This window comes from Amia ocellicauda, chromosome 15 (genome assembly GCF_036373705.1).
Source record: "Amia ocellicauda isolate fAmiCal2 chromosome 15, fAmiCal2.hap1, whole genome shotgun sequence".
In the NCBI taxonomy this organism is placed as follows: domain Eukaryota; kingdom Metazoa; phylum Chordata; class Actinopteri; order Amiiformes; family Amiidae; genus Amia; species Amia ocellicauda.
In genome coordinates, this window is record NC_089864.1 from 6,278,872 (window position 1) to 6,299,846 (window position 20,975).

A 20,975-nucleotide genomic window follows, 5' to 3' on the forward strand; every position below is an offset into this window, starting at 1 on the left:
TTTCTCTACGGTATTGATTAAGGTTCTTGCACCTTTCATTTAAGGACCGGGAACAGCATCAAGAGGTTATTTTACCCCAGTCGAATGCAAATAAACAGCAGCTGACGGTGGTGCCATTTCATTAGACGCTGAAGCCTCCACAGAAACCCTGAAGAGGGAGTTAATTAAAGTGAAAAACAGCAACCTTTTAAATTCATTGCTTCTACAACATCCTAAATGCCACTAATGAGCAGAGTGAGATAGGTGTGATGGAGGTCCGGGGGGGAGCATTACTGTGAACAAGTGGAAAATTCTTCCAAAAGATAGCTTCTGTGTTCATCTTAGAACTACATATTTTTAAATTGTCGTGATGTCTGCAGGATCTCAGTCTCTGCGGGTCCACGTCATTGTGACCTCGTCAGTTAGTCAGAAAGGCTTGCTTCCGGCATATAGTAGTGTTGTCTTGTGCAGCTGAACTGTCAGTCATTTTACACTTAACACATAGTACCATAAAAAGGTACATGAAGGATGATGCATGAACAAAAGCTTGTCAGTTGCCTTGGAGATGAAATCATCTTTTTGGTCTTATTATTCATATGCTCAGCAAAGTAAAGCCACAGACTCTTGCACATCACATAACAAATTGCACCGGGGTTGTTGACTGTGCAGCGGAGGAAGTGTGATTGGACTTTCAGATATTCGTTGAGGTGTATTTTTTGCTGGAATCCATAGGACTTACAGTGTCCCGTCACCTTCATCCATGAGATTAAGTTCTCACATATTCTTGTTTGCATCACTGCGAAACGCCAGACATGGCTTCTACATGTGCCCTTGCTTGTAATTAAGGAGTTAAATGCTGGAAGTATTTGACAGGGTATTATTATTATAATTGTATAATTTGTTTTTAAAAGCAACAGTATTTTGTATCTCTCCCATTCTTTAACAGATATGATTAAACTATTGACTGATATTTTATTGATTTTTGAATATATAAAATGAGTCTGCATTTTATTGTAATGATTGATAACAGCAACATAGATTTGAAGGCTTTGTTAAAACTCCTTTTTTGCGGGCAGGTTCTTTGATCCACGATTTTGAATGTTCCCGAACAGGTTTATTTATTTTAAAGCTCAGAGGCACCACGTCATGTCCCTAAAAGAGACTCCACGGCTATTTTGCCATTCAATTAAACAAAGATGAAATACCCTTAGTTTGTTTTATTGATTGATCTCCAGTCATGCGGTAGGGGGATGTTTCCATAGCAACAGGTAAATGAATCTGTGAATTCCGTGAGTTAAGGAGCATCACAATGTACATATTTATAGACGGTTTGGCAGCACTAACAAGTTCTGTTGTCTGAAGCACACAAGTAAGCACCTGTTGTTTGTTCACATGTGTAAAGGGAGTTCGGTTTGCCCTCGCTGTGTAGAGACATGGACACCAGGGGAGAAGATACTTAATAATATAGTGTCATCATAAAACGTTATTAATGTGCTTTTTAATACTAAAAGGAGCTCAAAGAACTGTCAGAGAGATACAATTTTATTAAATATTTACAATAAAATAGAGAATAAACCTATAGACAACATGAAAACCATAAAAATGGCAAAACAGTATTGGTTTATTAAGGTTCATAATAGCTTATTAAGGTTCTGTTTATGAATGTGTTATTAATGTTTAATTAAATGTTTAATAGATTAATGTATACTTTATAAATTACTTACTTTGCCTTTGACAAAGCAGTACATGGAATGGTCACAGAGGTAGTTAAAAAGTGTCCCTCTTATAAATCATTCATAATCAAAAAAGTGTAAAATTATTGATTAGGAATGTGTCAAAGCAGTAGTGAAGAGGGACCATAATTTATAATGCATTTGTAATGCTTTATGAAGTATCTATTAGTCATCTATTAAACCTTTATAAATCATTAATAACACATTAACAAGCAGAACCATGTTATACAGTTTTACCACAATATCAAGCACAGTGAGTTTAAGAAAGCCAATCTGTCAAAATGTAACTAAATACAGATAAAACAAGGCAATGAATTCTGGGAGCATTATAACTAAACACTCCTTCTCCTTGTCTTTTGTGTTCCACGTTTGGGACACAAAGTAGGCCCCTGTCAGATTATATAATGTGTGCCTTGGTCATGCATGTGTAATGTATAACTATAGATGTATAGAGAGCGATCGATCTGTAGGAGTATAGATGCTGCCAATCCATCAATAAATGCTTTCCCAATAATAATAAAATTGATGAATGGCAGTCTCACAGCTGTGTTCTTCTTCCATGGATTCTAATTATAAAGTCAGAAGAAATCGTACATTCAAACCTTACTATGTGATCAAAACCCACGGTACGTTATGGGATTCATATTCTATAAATACCGATACGTAGCTTCATCACATCATTAATCAGAATGACTCATACCAGGAACAATCACCCTTCAGACAGCAGTCTTTTTAAGGAAAATCTCAAACTGCACATACTCGAGGTTTTGAATTGAGACCGCAGAGGTATATGCGTAAGAGCTACAATCAAAATAATGTATATGACACCAGAAATAATCACATACAGTACTAGCAGTGTTGTTCATGTCTGTTTTCAAATCTGAGATAATGCAGATGCTCTGCTATCGTATATTAACCAAGCATCTGGAAAAGGGAATGTTAGTTCCTTAGCCTATTTATTTTAGCTGTTTAGTTATGGTCTTTTTAAATAAAACCAATATCCGTGGATGGAGGAGTGGCTGAAATATGTGCTTATAGATGCTACAAAAGCCATGCTTGACTATTTCAGTTGAATGCTTCCTCGGCAGATCTGAATCTTTATTCCAACATTGTGATGAACTAGACACTGCTTCATCATTGGTCACAATTGTTGCTCCCCATACCACTGCCATTTTGGGTCTTTCTTCACTGTTACCAAATAGTCCATGTACTAAAGAGCTCCCACTTCTGTGTCCATTACGAAACTGCTATTTTTGCTGTCGTTTAGTTTATTAAGATGATAATAAATAATATATACCTCCCCAAAGTTTGTGTCCATTTGGTATGGCCCAGGATCCTTAAGAGGGTTTAGGGCTGGAGTTCTAGTCAGGGAGGTGTTTTGTTAGGGACAGGAGGAACTGATGGTTATGATTCAGAAAAATAGTTACTATGATATGCCTTATACAGTACTGTGCAAAAGTTTTAGGCAGGTTTGAAAAAATGCTGTAAAGTAAGAATGCTTTAAAAAATATGTTAATAGATTATATTTTTCAATCAATATTTGGTGTGACCACCCTTTGCCTTCAAAACAGCATCAATTCACTCACTTTGCATTTAATTAAATGATACATTTAATAAATTAACATGTCTATTTTTGAAAGCATTCTAGTTTACAGCATTCACACCTGCCTAAAACTTGTGCACAGTACTGTATAAGTATTTGTTTTGTTGCTCCTAGTTGGGAGAACCTGCTGCAAAACATACAGGGCTATTTTGTTGAATGTTATATTGTTTTAATATGTTTTTGGTGGTTTGGTTGTTATGTTTTGACTAATTTTGGTGTTGTTCTTGGCTTTCCACCTTGTTGCATTCTGGGCTATTGTTCATACTATAACATTGATGCTGAGTTGCTTGTGTGATAAGTAATAAAAACTGTATACATTTATTTTCACTGTCAATGTCTGGACTCTCATTACATCTGCCCCAGGCCCCTTGTACTTATTGTTATTATTTGTTAAAAACGGAAGATAAATAAATAAATCAAAACCCGGCACAGTTTTATTGTCTCAAACTTTACGAGCAACATGATGAACCAGTCTGTCTAACCGTGCCACAGGGAACGTGAACCTTATTATTCACAGACTGGGGGCGTGCTTATCGTTTTGTGTTTCATTTTCCCAGTTACTCTTATTCTCTACCTCAGTTTTTGTCAGTCACTCTTCTTCACTGCTTGTGTGCTTTTACATGAGCCTTTTTCAAAATAGGCACCGTATCCGGCTCATCTCTGATTTGGGAATTAAATGAATGTGTGGTGCTCAATGTGTGTTACTCAGAGGGTTGTTGTTTAATTCCCCCTCCTTAATGGCTCGAGTTGTCTGCCGCACATGATCGTTTCCCTGTGCAGTCTGCCTTGATATGAAGTGTGTTCAGCAGTTGTGCGTTACTGTTCGTATGACAGCTCTGATTAGACTGCTGCATCTTCTGAAACCACAACTACTGAGTACTGGAGTTAGAAACCATACAATTGCTTGGTAAACTGGCTTATTAAATGAAGTACATTAATAAAAAAAATGAATATATATATACACCGATCAGCCATAACATTATGACCACTGACAGGTGAAGTGAATAACACTGATAATCTAGTTATCATGGCACCTGTCAGTGGGTGGGATATATTAGGCAGCAAGTGAACATTTTGTCCTCAAAGTTGATGTGTTAGAAGCAGGAAAAATGGGCAACCGTAAGGATCTGAGCGACTTTGACAAGGGCCAAATTGTGATGGCTAGACGACTGGGTCAGAGCATCTCCAAAACTGCAGCTCTTGTGGGGTGTTCCCGGTCTGCAGTGGTCAGTACCTATCAAAAGTGGTCCAAGGAAGGAAAAGCGGTGAACCGGCGACAGGGTCATGGGCGGCCAAGGCTCATTGATGCACGTGGGGAGCGAAGGCTGGCCCGTGTGGTCCGATCTAACAGACGAGCTACTGTAGGTCAAATTGCTGAAAAAGTGAATGCTGGTTCTGATAGAAAGGTGTCAGAACACACAGTGCAGTGCAGTTTGTTGCGTACGGGGCTGCGTAGCCGCAGACCAGTCAGGGTGCCCATGCTGACCCGTCCACTGCCGAAAGCGCCTACAATGGGCACGTGAGCATCAGAACTGGACCACAGAGCAATGGAAGAAGGTGGCCTGGTCTGATGAATCACGAGTTCAAGGTTTTGACTTGGCCTCCAAATTCCCCAGATCTCAATCCAATCGAGCATCTGTGGGATGTGCTGGACAAACAAGTCCAATCCATGGAGGCCCCACCTCGCAACTTACAGGACTTAAAGGATCTGCTGCTAATGTCTTGGTGCCAGATACCACAGCACACCTTCAGAGGTCTAATGGAGTCCATGCCTCTACAGGTCAGGGCTGTTTTTGGGGGACCTACACAATATTAGGCAGGTGGTCATAATGTTATGGCTGATCAGTGTATTTGAGGGATATATGTGGTTTGCTGAGCGAGCTTACATGTTTTTACATGTCAGACTGTTGATAAGTCATGCAGTACAATCCATAGTTGTTGTATCTGACAGCATGTTTTCTATTTTGCTGACTGCGATCCCAGCACAATCTCCATTCCATTCAGAAGGCTAAATAGAGCATAAATTAAATCCTTTTAGAATAATGACTTTCATTTGGCCTTGTACATGGTATACATCATGTTTATTACATGCTCTGGGCTACATAAATACTACTGATAGCTGTTAATATTGTACCCTTCGTGTGCTTTCATATTTGTCCATGGGTAAATTAGCTTTTATGGTTTATACTTATGCCCGGCCCCAGATGATTTAGTAGGGACTGAGCCAGCGCTGTTGTAAATCAAAACTATTGCCGATATGAGATCACTTGTCTCGGAGACTTGCCCACAACGATTATACGCAACCGGAGAGGACAGGACCACAAAAGACTCGGAGTAATGTCTAAATTAAAAGAACATAGTTGTAATATTGACGTTTCTACTGTCACCCAAGGGGGAAAAATCTAATAAAACTGAAGATGTTTGCTATTTTATGTAACTTCAGTGGCTTACCAGACTACGCTTGCATTAACTGAAGCTTTGCCCTTGATTTATTTTCAGTGAAGTGCGCTTCAGAAGTCATATCTGCAGTGGCACCTTCGTAAATATCACAGTTCACTATACAGGGCTAATTAAGTGTGATTGCTGTTACAATCTTTTATTACTGCTCCAGTATTGATAAGTACTTTGTTCTACTGATGTGCTTATCTAAAATATTCCAAACTGCCTCAATGACTGTGTGTTAGAAGTACTATTACGCGTCATTGTTTTGAGAGAGACAGTTGACTTTCAGTCTCCTTCACAATATCGTTCAATGTGTGAATACATAGTTGCACAAAACTACAGGTCAGAATAGTCCCTCTGTTATGCCTTAGTTTTAGTTGTAATGTTTTGTTTTGTTCTCATAGAGCTAAAATGACTATAAAATAATGGGAGACACTCAAGGCCTGAGCTGTCCTTGTGCTCTGCTTTCTTTAAAGACTTCTGAGGATGCATTTCTTACATACATTGATTTTTTTTTTTTCCCTTTTCTCTTCTCTCCTGCTCTCTCCTCAGGGATTGCCTCAATGACAGTCCCAGTGTACATTGCAGAAGTGGCCCCTTCCCACCTGAGAGGGCAACTGGTGACCATCAACACCCTGTTCATCACCGGCGGCCAGTTCATTGCCAGTGTCATCGACGGGGCATTCAGCTACCTGCCGAAGGATGGGTGGAGGTACGGCTTCACAGTCCACACGTTACATCCTCTTTGACCGACTGCCCTGATAAACGTGTGCTGTCGTAAACCATGCTCAAACCACAGTCCAGTGAAAGTCACATCATGGAGAGGATTGGAGAGAAACTAACGCACAATTATGTCTAAGCAATGTGGGGGGGAAACAACAAATAAACAAGCAGTTAATATGGAAAAGCTGCTTAATGACTGTAGAAAGATCTGTGATAAAAATTATCCCCCCACCCCATGTTTTGTAGTGATATCCCACTACTCCAGTAAACAAGCCTTATACACGTCCCACTACACTTTGCCAGTCCTTTGCCAAGCGGGATCTTTTCAGAAGCAATTGTTCCTCAAAGATTACATCAAACGGCTACATAATGCACCATAAACACCAACCGGCAGCAGTTTGCTAAGCATCAATGCACAATCTTTAAAGATTAGAAGGCAGATGGAAAATGTAAAAGGGTTTTTATTCTGTGCAGGCTGAGATGATAATGGTTGTTGTCACCATTAAGCACAGGAAAACTTTACACTTGATAATGAAAGAACACACAAGATTTTATTTCCCTTCCCACCCCTTTTACTTCCAAGTTTTACAACCATTGATGTAAATATTACCACTTACTGTGGTTTCTTTCACCCTCTGTGTGATATTAAAAAGTCACAGAACTGGACTGATGATGTTTACAGCATTTGAAAAGCTACCTTGAACTATTGAAGGCTGTTATATTTCCTCGTTGATGAAACCTAAGAATGCTGAATAATAGATTAACAAATACCCTGAATATCTTACTAACCTCAGTTTTTCAAAGAAATTGAATTTTAAAAGCAGTGTTAAATGTAGGCACATGATATAATCTTATTAGCGTTATCCATGTGACTTGTGCTACACTGGGACTTTAGTAGCCTTTAGGTGGCATTTCAAGCAATGGACTTGCCCTTTCGCCACGAGCTTTGACAGGAAGTAATACATATGCATAAGGGCCCCCGCTTCAAAGACTGACTGGCACTCTGCTCATGAGAAAATAACGAAAAGACAATTTGGTAACAGATGCATAATGGACTAGCATTTAATCTGTGTCGGCTGTCAGCGCCTGCCCTCGTTCGGACTGGCTTGTTATGTTAGTTAAAATTGAGAAAAATGTGCAATGGGAATTCTGTCTGTAATTTCAGGTTTGAAATGACTTGCCTTTGTCCAACTGCTGATGTGAAGTCAATACTGCACTTTGGTTTTATGAAGCATTAAGCATTAAGCTATGATTCAGGAGAGGGGGGGGTCTTTTTCTTTTTTCTGACTGCCGTTTCCAAGTCTTAATTTTCTCACGGACACCGCATAGGGCTGCGGTGACTCATACTAGTCTATTGATTAGAACACACACTTATAATAGTACAATTATATCTCTTTAATGAAAGGGAAATGGGGCTGAGCATATGGTGGATTAACAGGCTGCACTGATCGGTCATTAGGTGTTTAAGGACCTCTTCTGAATAAATCTGATAGTCGGATAAGTTCGCTTCCTTTTGGAGTGGAGGATCAGAAATGCAAATCAAACAGATTCCATGTTGTTCTTTTATTACAGGCAATTGCAATATATATATACACCGATCAGCCATAACATTATGACCACCTGCCTAATATTGTGTAGGTCCCCCTTTTGCCGCCAAAACAGCCCTGACCCGTCGAGGCATGGACTCCACTAGACCTCTGAAGGTGTGCTGTGGTATCTGGCACCAAGACGTTAGCAGCAGATCCTTAAAGTCCTGTAAGTTGCGAAGTGTGGCCCCCATGGATCGGACTTGTTTGTCCAGCACATCCCACAGATGCTCGATTGGATTGAGATCTGGGGAATTTGGAGGCCAAGTCAACACCTTGAACTCGTGATTCATCAGACCAGGCCAACTTCTTCCATTGCTCCATGGTCCAGTTCTGATGCTCACGTGCCCATTGTAGGCGCTTTCGGCAGTGGACAGGGGTCAGCATGGGCACCCTGACTGGTCTGCGGCTACGCAGCCCCGTACGCAACAAACTGCGATGCACTGTGTGTTCTGACACCTTTCTATCAGAACCAGCATTAACTTTTTCAGCAATCTGAGCTACAGTAGCTCATATGTTGGATCGGACCACACGGGCCAGCCTTCGCTCCCCACGTGCATCAATGAGCCTTGGCCACCCACAACCCTGTTGCCGGTTCACTGCTTTTCCTTCCTTGGACCACTGCAGACCGGGAACTCCCCACAAGAGCTGCAGTTTTGGAGATGCTCTTACCCAGTCCTGTAGCCATCACAATTTGGCCCTTGTCAAAGTCGCTCAGATCCTTATGCTTGCCCATTTTTCCTGCTTCTAACATATCAACTTTGAGGGCAAAATGTTCACTTGCTGCCTAATATATCCCACCCACTGACAGGTGCCATGATAACAAGATTATCAGTGTTATTCACTTCACCTGTCAGTGGTCATAATGTTATGGCTGATCGGTATATATATATATATATATATATATATATATATATATATATACATATACGTATATACATATACATATATATACATATATATATATATATATATATATATATATATATATATATATATATATATATATATATATATACATATATATACATATACGTATATATATATATATATATATATATATATATATATACATATATATACATATATATACATATACGTATATATATATATATATATATATATATATATATATATATATATACGTATATATATAATATGTTTTTTTTATATTGCTAGATTTCAATCATGTTTAGTGTTGCTTAAGAATGATTCAGAGGAAAGTTTCTACTGTGGTCTTCAGTAGACTTGTAGTTGAGAGACTTAAAGGACCATAAACTATTCTCAGAGAAGCAAGGTGTCTAATACAGGAAACCAGATAAAATAATCGATTTACACGAAAAGAAAAATGTGTTTTAGATCCTGTCTCGTAAATCTTTCTCAAAAGACGATTCAATCCCCTACTGCCAGCAGGAAATAAACCTGATTACAAGGCATAGACCAAAGCACTGTTTCAGGAGTTAAAATGTACACATCGACCTTTTCAGTATTTTACTTTTCCGGGAAGGCTGTGATACTGCAACTCCAGCCTTAGGAAATGCTGTTTTCTTTTCCTTCCCGAGAAGCCAGTTGACTGGTAGTTCTTTTGCGAAGGACAGTTAAGATCCACATACAGCAAGCATTGTTAAACATCTTTATCATCTGTCATCTGAAGGCCTACGGGGGAGGGACACGATCGCATGGTACCGAGTCACAGTAGAGAATAACATTTCTATTATACATTTCTGAAAGCACTGCCTCAGGGCTGCTTTTGAGATAAAGCTTTTAGCTGCCTTTCTGTGGTCTACACTAACAGATCTCTGAAAGGGAAATGAGAAAGTAAACAACACTGTTTAAAAGATACCCATAGATATCAATCCAAAACAAACCTGACACTGACCTCTTGTTTGGTGTCGTTTCAATCTCTTTGACTGGTTGGCAGGTCGGTGTGTGTGGTTGTATGAGGCTCCTAATTCCAGTAATTTGCCAGCGTGAGGTTTCTGTGTTATACTCAGCCTAATGGAAGAAGATGTTGAGGCTGCAATGCATTACAGTGTCAGAGTACAGCTGTAGCCCAGCTCCTTCTCTATCCTGGCTTGCATATTTGTTGTCACCTCTGTGAAGAGCACGTGTGTGATGTGCTTGCTTACTGGAGTCCACATAGTTGTTTTTTTCAATTACATTCCTTGAATTGGGCAACATGAGAAGCTGTTTCTGCATTAGTATGTTTGGATACTTGCGATGGGGTTGCACAACAGTTGCACAAAACTATTGTAAGTGCAGGTATATTATAGTATTTTTGTTATTATTAACAAGTTTTTTGTTTATTATTTTAAATATACCTTAAAATGATTTTTTTTTACACTTGAATGCAAGTACTTTAAAGACAAAAAAAGGCTTTTTGGGGTTGAAAGATCATAACCCACAGAAGCCTACTTAAGATCTTGAGTGATTGTTCTATTAAAGCTGTAACAAGTCTTGGTACTCTTTTGTAACCAATGTCAAGGGGACGCTGATTACTTACACTATATCTCCTTCTCCTTCAAGGGCACCTGGATTTATTGAAGGTCACTTGAACAAAAGTCTTTATATGAGACTTGTACAACTGAGTGGGTTTATTTCCCCCTCCAACAACAGAGTTGTAGGTGGCTGACCTTCGCCATTGTTGACTGGCTTGCGCCACTGCAGTAAAATGAAAATTAAAGCCTTAGAGTGTTAAATTAATTGTGAGGCAAACTGCTGATAATTTACTATATGGGAACAGCATCTTCCACTTGGGTACTTTTCAAAGACGTAAAAAGACATGGGTTTTGGTCAGTATGGCCATTTTGGGGTAGGTGCCGAATTCACTATCATGCAACAGTCCACTGTTAGTCATACTTTTGTTTCTGGCACTGAAAGCTCTTGAAACGCTATCAGAGTGAATAAAGAGGAAATTAGGTGCTTTCTCATGGATATCAGTAGCCATCCTTCCAAACATTAGGCAGAACTAGAAAAAGAAAACGTCTGAATCGCAACAAACCGGTTTTATATTGCAAATGTGTTATGTGATACAGAAACACATGATTTTCAAGTCAACATTCAGTCAACATTTTTCAAGCTGGAGTCTGCGAATGGAGGCATGTTCACAAGGACTATCAGTTGCCCTGGGTAAGGGCGTCTGCTAAATAAATACATACAAATAAAGTGCTTGGCCTTGCTGTATCCTAATTTGTATGCTGTATCGGATTGTCATGTGATCCAGGTGAAAATGTCATGAGTTAAAGAATCTGCTTTAATGATGACGGGGCCACAGTTCACGTTTGGTTTTCCCTAGCTTTCCTCTCTCTCTCTCCCTCTTTTTTATGCACTACAGCAAGGTTTCAGTATTCATTTTGTCCCGAAAGTAAACTAACAAGCTCTCCATGAAATAGCATTAAATGCAGTTGTTGGTGTTAGCTGGCATGTTTACCTGCTATTTGACATTGTTGTTGTTTTCTTCACATGTGCATAAACACGTGAACTCTCAGTGCTGGTGCCTAATTATAGTACCGTGTGACAGGTCGATTTCTCGTGACAGTAAACCTGAGAGGAAACTCAACCTGGCCCTCGCTGAGTGTGCGACCTGGTGTGTATCATTAAACGTCTGCAAGATTACCAGTCATAATAAATTAAACTTGGCCACGAGCCGGTGTCCTTTGAAGGGATCATCAGGTGCAGGAGATGGAGTTGGAAATTGGAGTGGTAGTTTTAATGGGATTTCTTAATTAAAAACAACAGTCAGACATCTACTGGCACTAATTTCAGTTGTCTGATTGGAACAGTTTGCTTGGATGTTCACTTTAAATCAAGGCTACTCTTTGTTTTGCTGCAATGTCTTGAAGCAACATTTCTTCTGCTTAAATTCGTGAGAGCTTTCTTTAGCCCTTTCTTCAGCCCTGGTCCTAGAGATGACCCCAATCCAGCGGGTTTTAGAGGTCACCCATCTATCACTGATTTATCAAAACCAAGAAGTATTTAATTCTGATCAATTAAGCAGGTGGTTTGGTCAGTTCAGTAATTTAAAAAGCATTGGGAGCAGCTGTCTGAATACCTTCAGCCTCTCGAGGCAAGAGATCCATTGCTTGCTAAATGATTAATTACTCACGTGTTCCCAGTATGTAGATATGGGTGATTTAGAATGACTTTGTATCCTACACCACATGTACGTTTCTTCTGTTCCTGTGCATTTCTTCGCTGTCCTCGACATTCTCTAAAACGCAATGCTGCCGTTAATGAGTAAGAGGTAGAGATGCCCCCCCCCCGTATCGTGTGATGACAACACTTCCTTATTACAGAATAGTGTCTGTTGTTTCCCCAACATTATAATTACACGAACCCTAGGAGACAAATGCTTCCTCACACCAATTATATTGACCTCTCGGTTTGTCTGCGTTTCTCAGTTAAAATGCAATTAAACGTAACCCTTTTTCACAGTTAAGTGACACAGTACTGTTCCTGTTGTTCCAAAGTACATCCTTTTTAAATTGCAAGACTTATCATGCATTTAGGTTAGTGTTGAGCATGAGTTATAAGTTTGAAAGTATTCATATGATGCAAACAATATAATTCTGTGACTCATTTAATTTTATGAATACTGTTCTGTAAACTACATCTATCAATAGTGACATATTTTCAGAGGGAGGTGAACAATGATTCATCTTGAAGTGAACTGTGAACAATCCAGTAACGCTAACACCGTGGGTTTGTACAATTTGTAGTCATCTGACAGCAATAGAGTGGCAGTCCCAACGTTTTCTTCCACCAAAGCATTCCCAACAACGAGGAATGACGTGCGTTCTGTATTCCAAATAGTGGGGATTTATTAGCATTACTCTTTGCGATCGTGACCTGTCACAACTCCGGGCACCTGTCCTGAAAGGCCTGTCTCTCCTCTCGCTGCAGGTACATGCTGGGTCTCTCCGTCGTGCCCTCGGTGCTACAGTTCCTCGGGTTCCTGTTCTTGCCCGAAAGCCCTCGCTGGCTCATCCAGAAGGGGAAGACCCAGAAAGCTCGGCGGGTTCTCAGCCAGATCCGGGGCAACCAGAACATCGACGAGGAGTATGACAGCATCAAGAACAGCATCGACGAAGAGAAAGACACCGGAGGGGGTAAGCCATGCACAACGTCCGTCTCTGTGTTTACGTATCTTTGTACCACAACAACAGAAGAGGAAGATTATAGGGAATAAGTGGTGTATACTTCATATATAGCTGCTTCCATTTCTGGCATAAAGAGTGGTAAGTTATGTACTTGGGAATTACCCCTTAATGGGAGATCAATACCAGCAATGATCTAATGGTGAGTGATCGTGCATGACTTTATCCATGGCTCCATCTATCAGACAGGCTCATATGAATCTGCTAAAATGGGTCTGGCTGCCATTAATTAAAGCACTATAATACATGGTGTCATTATGTGTAATAGACTCATTATGTGCTGTGCCTTTGCTGGGCCGCCTTTTTAGTTTGCTAGTTACGGCAGGAAAAACAGGCTTCCTTGGGCACGGTCCAACCTATCAATCTGCCCTCAGCTTGAGAAGTCCTGGCAGGGCTTCGGTTGATCAGTCTTTCGTTGTGCACAGTACAGATTAACAACAAGGCGTCAGACAATTTGGCAATCCTACGAAATTTGCTTTTAAGTGTGTGTTTAACACTTTCCTGTAGACTATGCGATGTTAACACAGTCACTGGTCAACGCTGGCAAGCTACTCCCATTGTCCCACACCAGTGTCTTCTCTTTGTGTCTTTTTCTTTCTCTTCATACAAAAAACACCAACAAAAAGGTGGAAAATAAAAATACGGCACAAGCATGGCTAATTTAAATATGCTCCCACACCCTTTCCATTCATTTGGGGACATTGTGTTAGGAGTGCACTTTTCTCGCAGGGTCAGACTCTCACCATGGAGACCGAACGGCCAGCGGATCTTTTCGGAGTGCGTCGTCTCCGGTTAAAAATAGACAGCGTGCTTGGAAACTGGCCCCGGACGCGCTGTTGCGTCTCAGTTGCGATGGAGACTGGCCTCAGCTGCGAAGACCGGGAGCCAGGGTCAAGCTGGGCGCCTCGAGGATCTCACAGCTGCCTGCCGCGATTCACTTCTTCAGACCGAGGTGTTACAAATACACAGCGCAGTGCGAGTCTTAGTTGCCCCCCCAGAAAAAAAATCCTTGACACTTGTGCCAGTATATGAAATGTATTCACACCTTCACTGTAACTGTCACATTGCTAATTTTTACATTAGCCAGTTCTTAGTCTGCAAAACTACATTTCCTCAGACACAGAGGCTGAGTAACTCCTTTAGCACATTTGGTTTAATAATATATGTTTAAATAGTATTAATTGAGAACAAAAAGGGTGTTTTATGTTTGCAGTTTGATTGAATATACAAAATACCAATAAGGCCATTGTAAATGTAGCCCGGCATGAGAAACTGTGGATGTGGACGTAACCCCCAAATACTGCGGGCGAATTTGATAAGCAAGACAGACGGGTTATTGTGACTTCTGGGGGACAGTTGCAATAGTCTTCCCAGAGCAAATTGACTTTCAGATACTCTTTCTAATGAAATCTCATGTATATGCGATTCCTTCTCTGCCTGCATTTTGATCTTGTTTTGATATTAAACACTTTGATCAGCGTTATAATTAATATATTCCTTGATCATGTGTAACTGGTGCCGCAGAATGAAGCAGCCCGTGATTGCATCCCTCGGGATTCACAGCAGTCATTCCGTGTCCCTCAGGAGGTCAGTGTGAGATGTAAGAGGGGAAAAAAAAAAACACAGATTTTGAAGCAATATTTAATTTTCAAACTGGATTGTGAGTACTCAGCTTTAATACAAAGGGATAGGCTGCAGATGGTATACAATACATATTCAGTTAGCACCCATGGCAGAAGAATTGCTGTACAAGGGCCAATAAACCATAAAATACTGCTGTTAAGGCCGCTAACGTTGGACTACTGACGTAATGACTACTACTACTAATATTAATATTAAAAGTAATAATAAGAAAGCATATCGCTATATGTATAAATACTATTTCCAGGAACCTCTAGAATGTTATTTTTGTTATATGGTCAATTATTAACATTATCACTAGTTGTGGCAGTAGTAAACATACTAGTTGAAGTAATCACATTAGTATCTAAAAGCTATATCAACTGTAGTTATCCAGTAAAAGAGAATACAGGATATCATTATATATTAAAATGAAATAAAGCACATTCTGCTTTGGAGGCTCATGTTTAATCCTTCCAGGGGAGCAGTCCAATTAAGCTTTTGGCTGAGAGGAAACAACTGGGAAAATAATATGTTTACTTAATAAGTGGGAAAACAGAATATGAGTATTATTAGTAGTGGCTAGCTGTGTTTATTTTAAGATTTGTCAGTGATGGCCAGTGAGCTTGGGGGAGAGGTCCTGTCCAATACAACTACAAGTCTTATGTTTTTGAGATGTTGTCTTTGATAGGCATCCATGCATAGCTTAGCATGTAAGCATTACAATTTTGGTTGGTAACATTGTTCCATTGACTCCTCAAATTACTTTGTAATATTCACCACACATATTTCCTCCTTGTATGTCATCCCATCATGATGTACATTTGCCCCTTTGACTTTGACATTCTCACTGGGTTTTTGCTTATTTTTCTCTCTTCCATACTTTGTTATCATTGACGGCTATAGCTTTTGTCAGTCTCAGTCAAAAGGATTAAGAACGTAATTAAATATTAAGATGCTTGAAACATTCCTCAAAGATAATTCAGCTAATCTACTTATAATTGGGCATTTCTTCTGCAAGTAGGGGTTTGTTTTCCCCCTCGGGACGCCACACTCGAACAGATTCACTCCTAATGAAAACAGGGGCTCTTAAATGACAGTGATCTCATCATCGTTCCACCAAATGAGTACGATGGGTCGAATGGCCTTCTCTCGTTTGTAAACTTTCTTATGTTCTTATATACAGCTCTGGAAAAAATTAAGACCACTTAACATTGATTTCTGAACTAGAGTGGTCTCTTATTTTTTTCCAGAGCTGTAAATGTGACATTTAAAGTTTAAGGTATACCTTAAATGCAAACAAAATACTCTGACTTGCCAAATATATTTATCTCTGTCCCCACCATCGGCATTTCCACTTTATTTGACTTTTTAGACTAATGCATTTTGTGAAAACTGAAACAAACACATCAAACAAACAAACAAATAAGCCCAGTTCATTGCCAAGAGTGTTAAGTTTCCATGAAAGTGAGGGGGAGTTGAGTTAGTCGCCCTCCCACCACTACCGCCCCCTTCACAGTCTCTCACAGGCAGCTGTAGTTAAGCACATAGCTTTTACCATTATAAATGCATTATAGGTATGAAAACACCTTGGATGTAGTTGCATTGCAAAACACCTCATCCAGCATGTGCTCATATATTTAAATGGTGTATTGTTTTGTAGGAATTTGTAGGAATTAAAAGCAATATGGTAAACCGCTCTACCTTTGTTAATCTGATATAGTATGTTTTTATTAGTTGTAGTAGTATTTAATCCTCTAACTCTGATGTGTGAAACTGTCTTGTGTCTGCACTCTTTCACACAAGCATCTGCTACTTCTTATTATTTTTTTCCTTTCACATTTAGTCCACCCAAAGGAACTAAAATATACCCTCGTTAGGGCATCAAACATCTCTGCCCTTAAACAGAACTGTCTTTCATCTAGAAATGTGTCAAGGCATTTCATACCCCCCCCCCCCATTAGTAACCAATTAGAAATCACATTGCAAACCACAGCACATCAGCACCTCAGACCTCGTATCCTGTCAGCATTAGGTGATGGCTTGTGACTGGGTTATCACCCCTCAGGGAACAGTGGCTGACAGAGAGACAGCTGCTCCGGGAACAGCCACGAGATGGACAGTAACCACACACTTTCCTTTATGTTAACTTCTCAGACACGGCCACAGCAGGCAAAGGTGATGTCTCCAGAAAAAACAGGCTGACGAGTCAACTAACAATGTTGTTTTACTTCTTCTTCTCTCTCTCATAGTTTAGTCTTATAAAACTCCACATCATTCTTTGTGATTAGTCTCAAAGCATAGACTAGTCTTTGTGTTGTATCAAATGAAGGATAACTAACTATCCAATAGCAAAACAACTTTTCTAAAATAGTTATTCTTTTAAATCCTATTTAAAATGTATTGGGCAGAGGGGGGTTTAACTGAATAAAAATGTAGACATGCTCTGTTTTCGTCAAAGGAGGGCAGGTGTGCAGCTCCACACTCATTAGTGATCAGATGCATTAGCTGGTCAGGTCAGCAAAATTGCTTTCGAATTACATTTGTACACAAAACAAAGGACGAGTGGCAATTTGCCTCGAAGTGGGTCTGGAGAGCAGTCAGGTGCTCCTGGGAGGATTGCAGCCTGGTCAATGCTTTCGAAGGAAGGACATCCCCCCTGGAGCCTGCTCAGGTCCCTGCCTTTTATTAAAATGTAACCACAGATGATCCCTCATGCTATATTTAGAGTAACCAGCTTCGAATGAGAACTAAGGTGCTAGGAAAGATGATGATACCTCATTTGGAATAACTAGATACATGGTCTACTGTTTCTCTCTCTCTCTCTCTCCAACCTTTTTTTGTAACACTTACATTTATATGTGTTTTAGTAAGGTTCTCTTTTTTCCTCTAAAGTTTGTATTTTCTGTGAACACCTTATACTGATGTCTCCCTAATGCCCTCGTTACTATGCAATCCACCTGCCACTTTCTGGCCCAAAAAGATGCAAATTGCATGACTAATCTCTAGCTGTGCGAGAGGTATGTAAAACAGGCCTGATGTAAGTCAAAGCAGCTGAGGAGCAATAATTTGGGTATCTGTTTTCATATCTCTGGCACATGAGAGGCGTCTCGGCCCAAAACAGGTTTTTGAAGTCTGTATCACTAATCGTAATGCAGATCAAGTGTCCGCAATTGGGTTATCGCCCCCATTTTCCTGTGGATGTGTTATTGGAAAAAAGGGATTGTTGTTAGTGTGTTAGTACTGTGGACAAAGCTATCGGCTTATGCTTTTTAATTTCTTTACTTTTTTCAGTTACAACAGAAAACTGCAGAACAATAACACACACATTTACTCTGTGTGACCATGTTCCTTAAACAGACAATACATACTAATTGTTTTTATGTGTCATTGCCTCCAATTTCAAACAAACACATCCATTAAGATGTATTTAGGGTGTGGCAGTTGAAAATGCCACGCACACACAAACCTCTCTGCTGTCCTTGCTAAACATTGTATGTCGACCATAGGTATCATGGCAATAACATCAGGAAGCAATATGACACTGAGATATTGAGGGGGAAACTCCCTACCAACTGCAATAAAAGTATGTTAATGAGGAAAGAGGACTACGCCTTTGTTGCAAAACTCTAAGCTGTGGCATTTTCCTGTTTTGGATGCATAGCAATATTTGAAATCATTTTCCCCAGTCATTCTCCAGCAGAGAAATGTCCAGAATAAATTTAACACGATATCAAATTCCTTCCATCCACCACAGTTTGAATTCATGCTGCACTTTACTTCCCACATCGTTAACATTTGGTTCCTGTATTTGACGGACAGTTATGCGTGTTGTTTACACAGGACAATGGCGTGTCTGTTCTTCTGAATTATGGGAATTGAAAAGCTGTCTTCCAGTGTGAGATCGGGCAGAAAGGGTACAGATCTGCCGTGGTCTTTAATCTTTACAGGTTACTCCGTAACAAGACTGCTGATGTGAAAATGAAAATGAATGAGAGAAACGCTTTAGTAGTTGTTGATGTCGTAATTAATGATTTTATACCGTGATCAATTTGAGTACCGCAATGGAAGGTTTGCCCCCCAATAAGAAAACTGCAGCTGATGGCATGTGGCTAGAGAGGCAGAAAGAGAGGGTTGAATAGTGGCACTGATGACAGGCCACCCTGAGAGCGGGCAGGCAGGTGTGGTGAGTTTCACTCCGGCTCAGTGATCAATGCTAAGAAAAGAAAGGATTACTCAAAGAGTGGGAGTCATTTTCCTGTTCTAAAGAAAAATACTGTATAAGCACCAGTACGGAAGTAAGATAAATAGTAAGATAAAATAGTGTAGCTTTCTTGGTGATGTTACTGGAAATGTGGTCTTCTTGCACGTGTGTGTGCTGATTTGGTTGTCTTTTTAACGGCTTGTTTTAAGCATCCCGATATGAGTTGAATGTTTGCTCACAGCTGATGATTCCTCATAATCATCATGGCCTCTCATGTTTATTGGGCAACGGTCATGTGGACCTCCTTGGATGTGGTCCCTGGCATCAAGCCCTGTTGCGCATCCTTGCATGCTCTTTTTGCTGGGAAACGTTCCAGTTTATCCCATTGCGGTGCCGCAGACTTTCAGCTGCTGGAAAACAAATGGTGACTTGCTGACTTTCAAATGTGTCAGAAGGTTACAGTTTGATCTTACTGAGGAACACTTTGGATGCTGATGTCGTTCTGTGATCTGCGCAGATATCAATAGCGAAAATCGGCAGATCTTTCAAATAATGCTTTTTTTAGAGGTTCTTTTGTAAAATAAATTAAATAAGTGTTTTATTTGCAGACCAATCAATGCATCCTTTGAGGAGCACTTTCCAAGGTCTCTGTGAAGAATTTGGTCCACTTTTTCAATAAAGTTCCACACTGGGTTTAAGTAAAATAAATTAAAATTTGCCTTTGGTCGATGGGAGAATTCTCTGTCACACAATTTAAAGCCCTCAAAGTATTGGGCTTGTAATTTATGGTTAGTTTTGATCTTTTCCAGGCCTTTATATGATGTAATAATGTAATATATCATCCAAACAAACACATGCATTTTTCTGAATCTGTAGAGTCTGTTTCTGATTCAATAACATTCCTGATTTCTCCACCTCATTGCACAGGAAGGCAATTACCCAGTGTGCAGCATTCTCCCAAGGTGTCCGTGCCATTTTGTTTTTAATGACAAGAGGCTCAAAGTTCATTGATCAAGGCAATCAATAGGAGGCCTGGTGCCAATCTGAAGCACTTTGTAATTAGTGCATTAGTGTCGCATTAATAGGAAATAACTTCTTGATGAGACGTCTTGGTGATTTAGTGAGAACATAAAATTTATCCTCTTGAAACAATTAAAAAAATATAAAACTTTAAAAATTATGTTGATGGATATTATTGGTAATTTAAATGGTAATCATCTATTTATATGGAAAACGCATTTAATTACACTTATACATTGCAGATATTAAAACGCTTTACATTCCCACAATCTCTGATCCAGATGATGCCTATTCAAAGGGTTATATTATCTTTTGGGCTATTCATTTCACATTATATACACATGCTTTTTGAGATTTGTATTCAATTTTTTTTTTTTTAATCTGTTATTTATTTATTTGTATTCGGTTATTTATGATTTATTTTGAAAGCAGCTTATTCCAGCATTGAAAAAGTACAACACAATCCTTGTCCTTGCTTCCCCCATCCTCCTCCCTTCAGGTGTTGTTGTGTTTCCTTTCAACTGCACTTGTCATGGAGATTAAACATAAATCTTCTCCCACCAGTCCAGGGACTTCACAGTTTAAAGATTGCCAGTCTACAGAACCTGTTGATCCGAATCCTTGGCACTTCTTATTCTTTAAATACATACTTCATGGATGAGACGTGTCTGAGTTTGAGTTTGACGCTGTGTGTTGGAGAAATATGAATGTGTGTCACTTTGACTGGGCTGCGTATTTGGCAGAATGCTAAACTTGATATATATGGTTGTTTTAAGTAATGGATTCATTTTCAAATACATGATAAAACTTCTCTTGATAAAAATAAATACATACTTATGCTTGGTATCCCTGTGTTTCAAGGATGGACAGTTCCCCTTCTATCAGCTTGTACTGATGAAGGAGAAAAGC

The 20,975-nt window shown here is 39.7% G+C and overlaps 1 protein-coding gene across 3 annotated transcripts in view; it reads left to right on the top strand.

The window, feature by feature from the left end:
* The window catches only part of LOC136711148 (proton myo-inositol cotransporter), a 77,048-nt gene that overhangs the window by 12,405 nt on the left and 43,668 nt on the right, over nucleotides 1-20,975 (top strand). For all 3 annotated transcript variants that reach the window (XM_066687199.1, XM_066687198.1, XM_066687200.1), the window contains 2 exons: nucleotides 6,310-6,469; nucleotides 12,969-13,174. In XM_066687199.1, coding sequence (XP_066543296.1) covers nucleotides 6,310-6,469; nucleotides 12,969-13,174 — 366 coding nt within the window. The remainder of the gene's footprint in view (nucleotides 1-6,309; nucleotides 6,470-12,968; nucleotides 13,175-20,975) is intronic.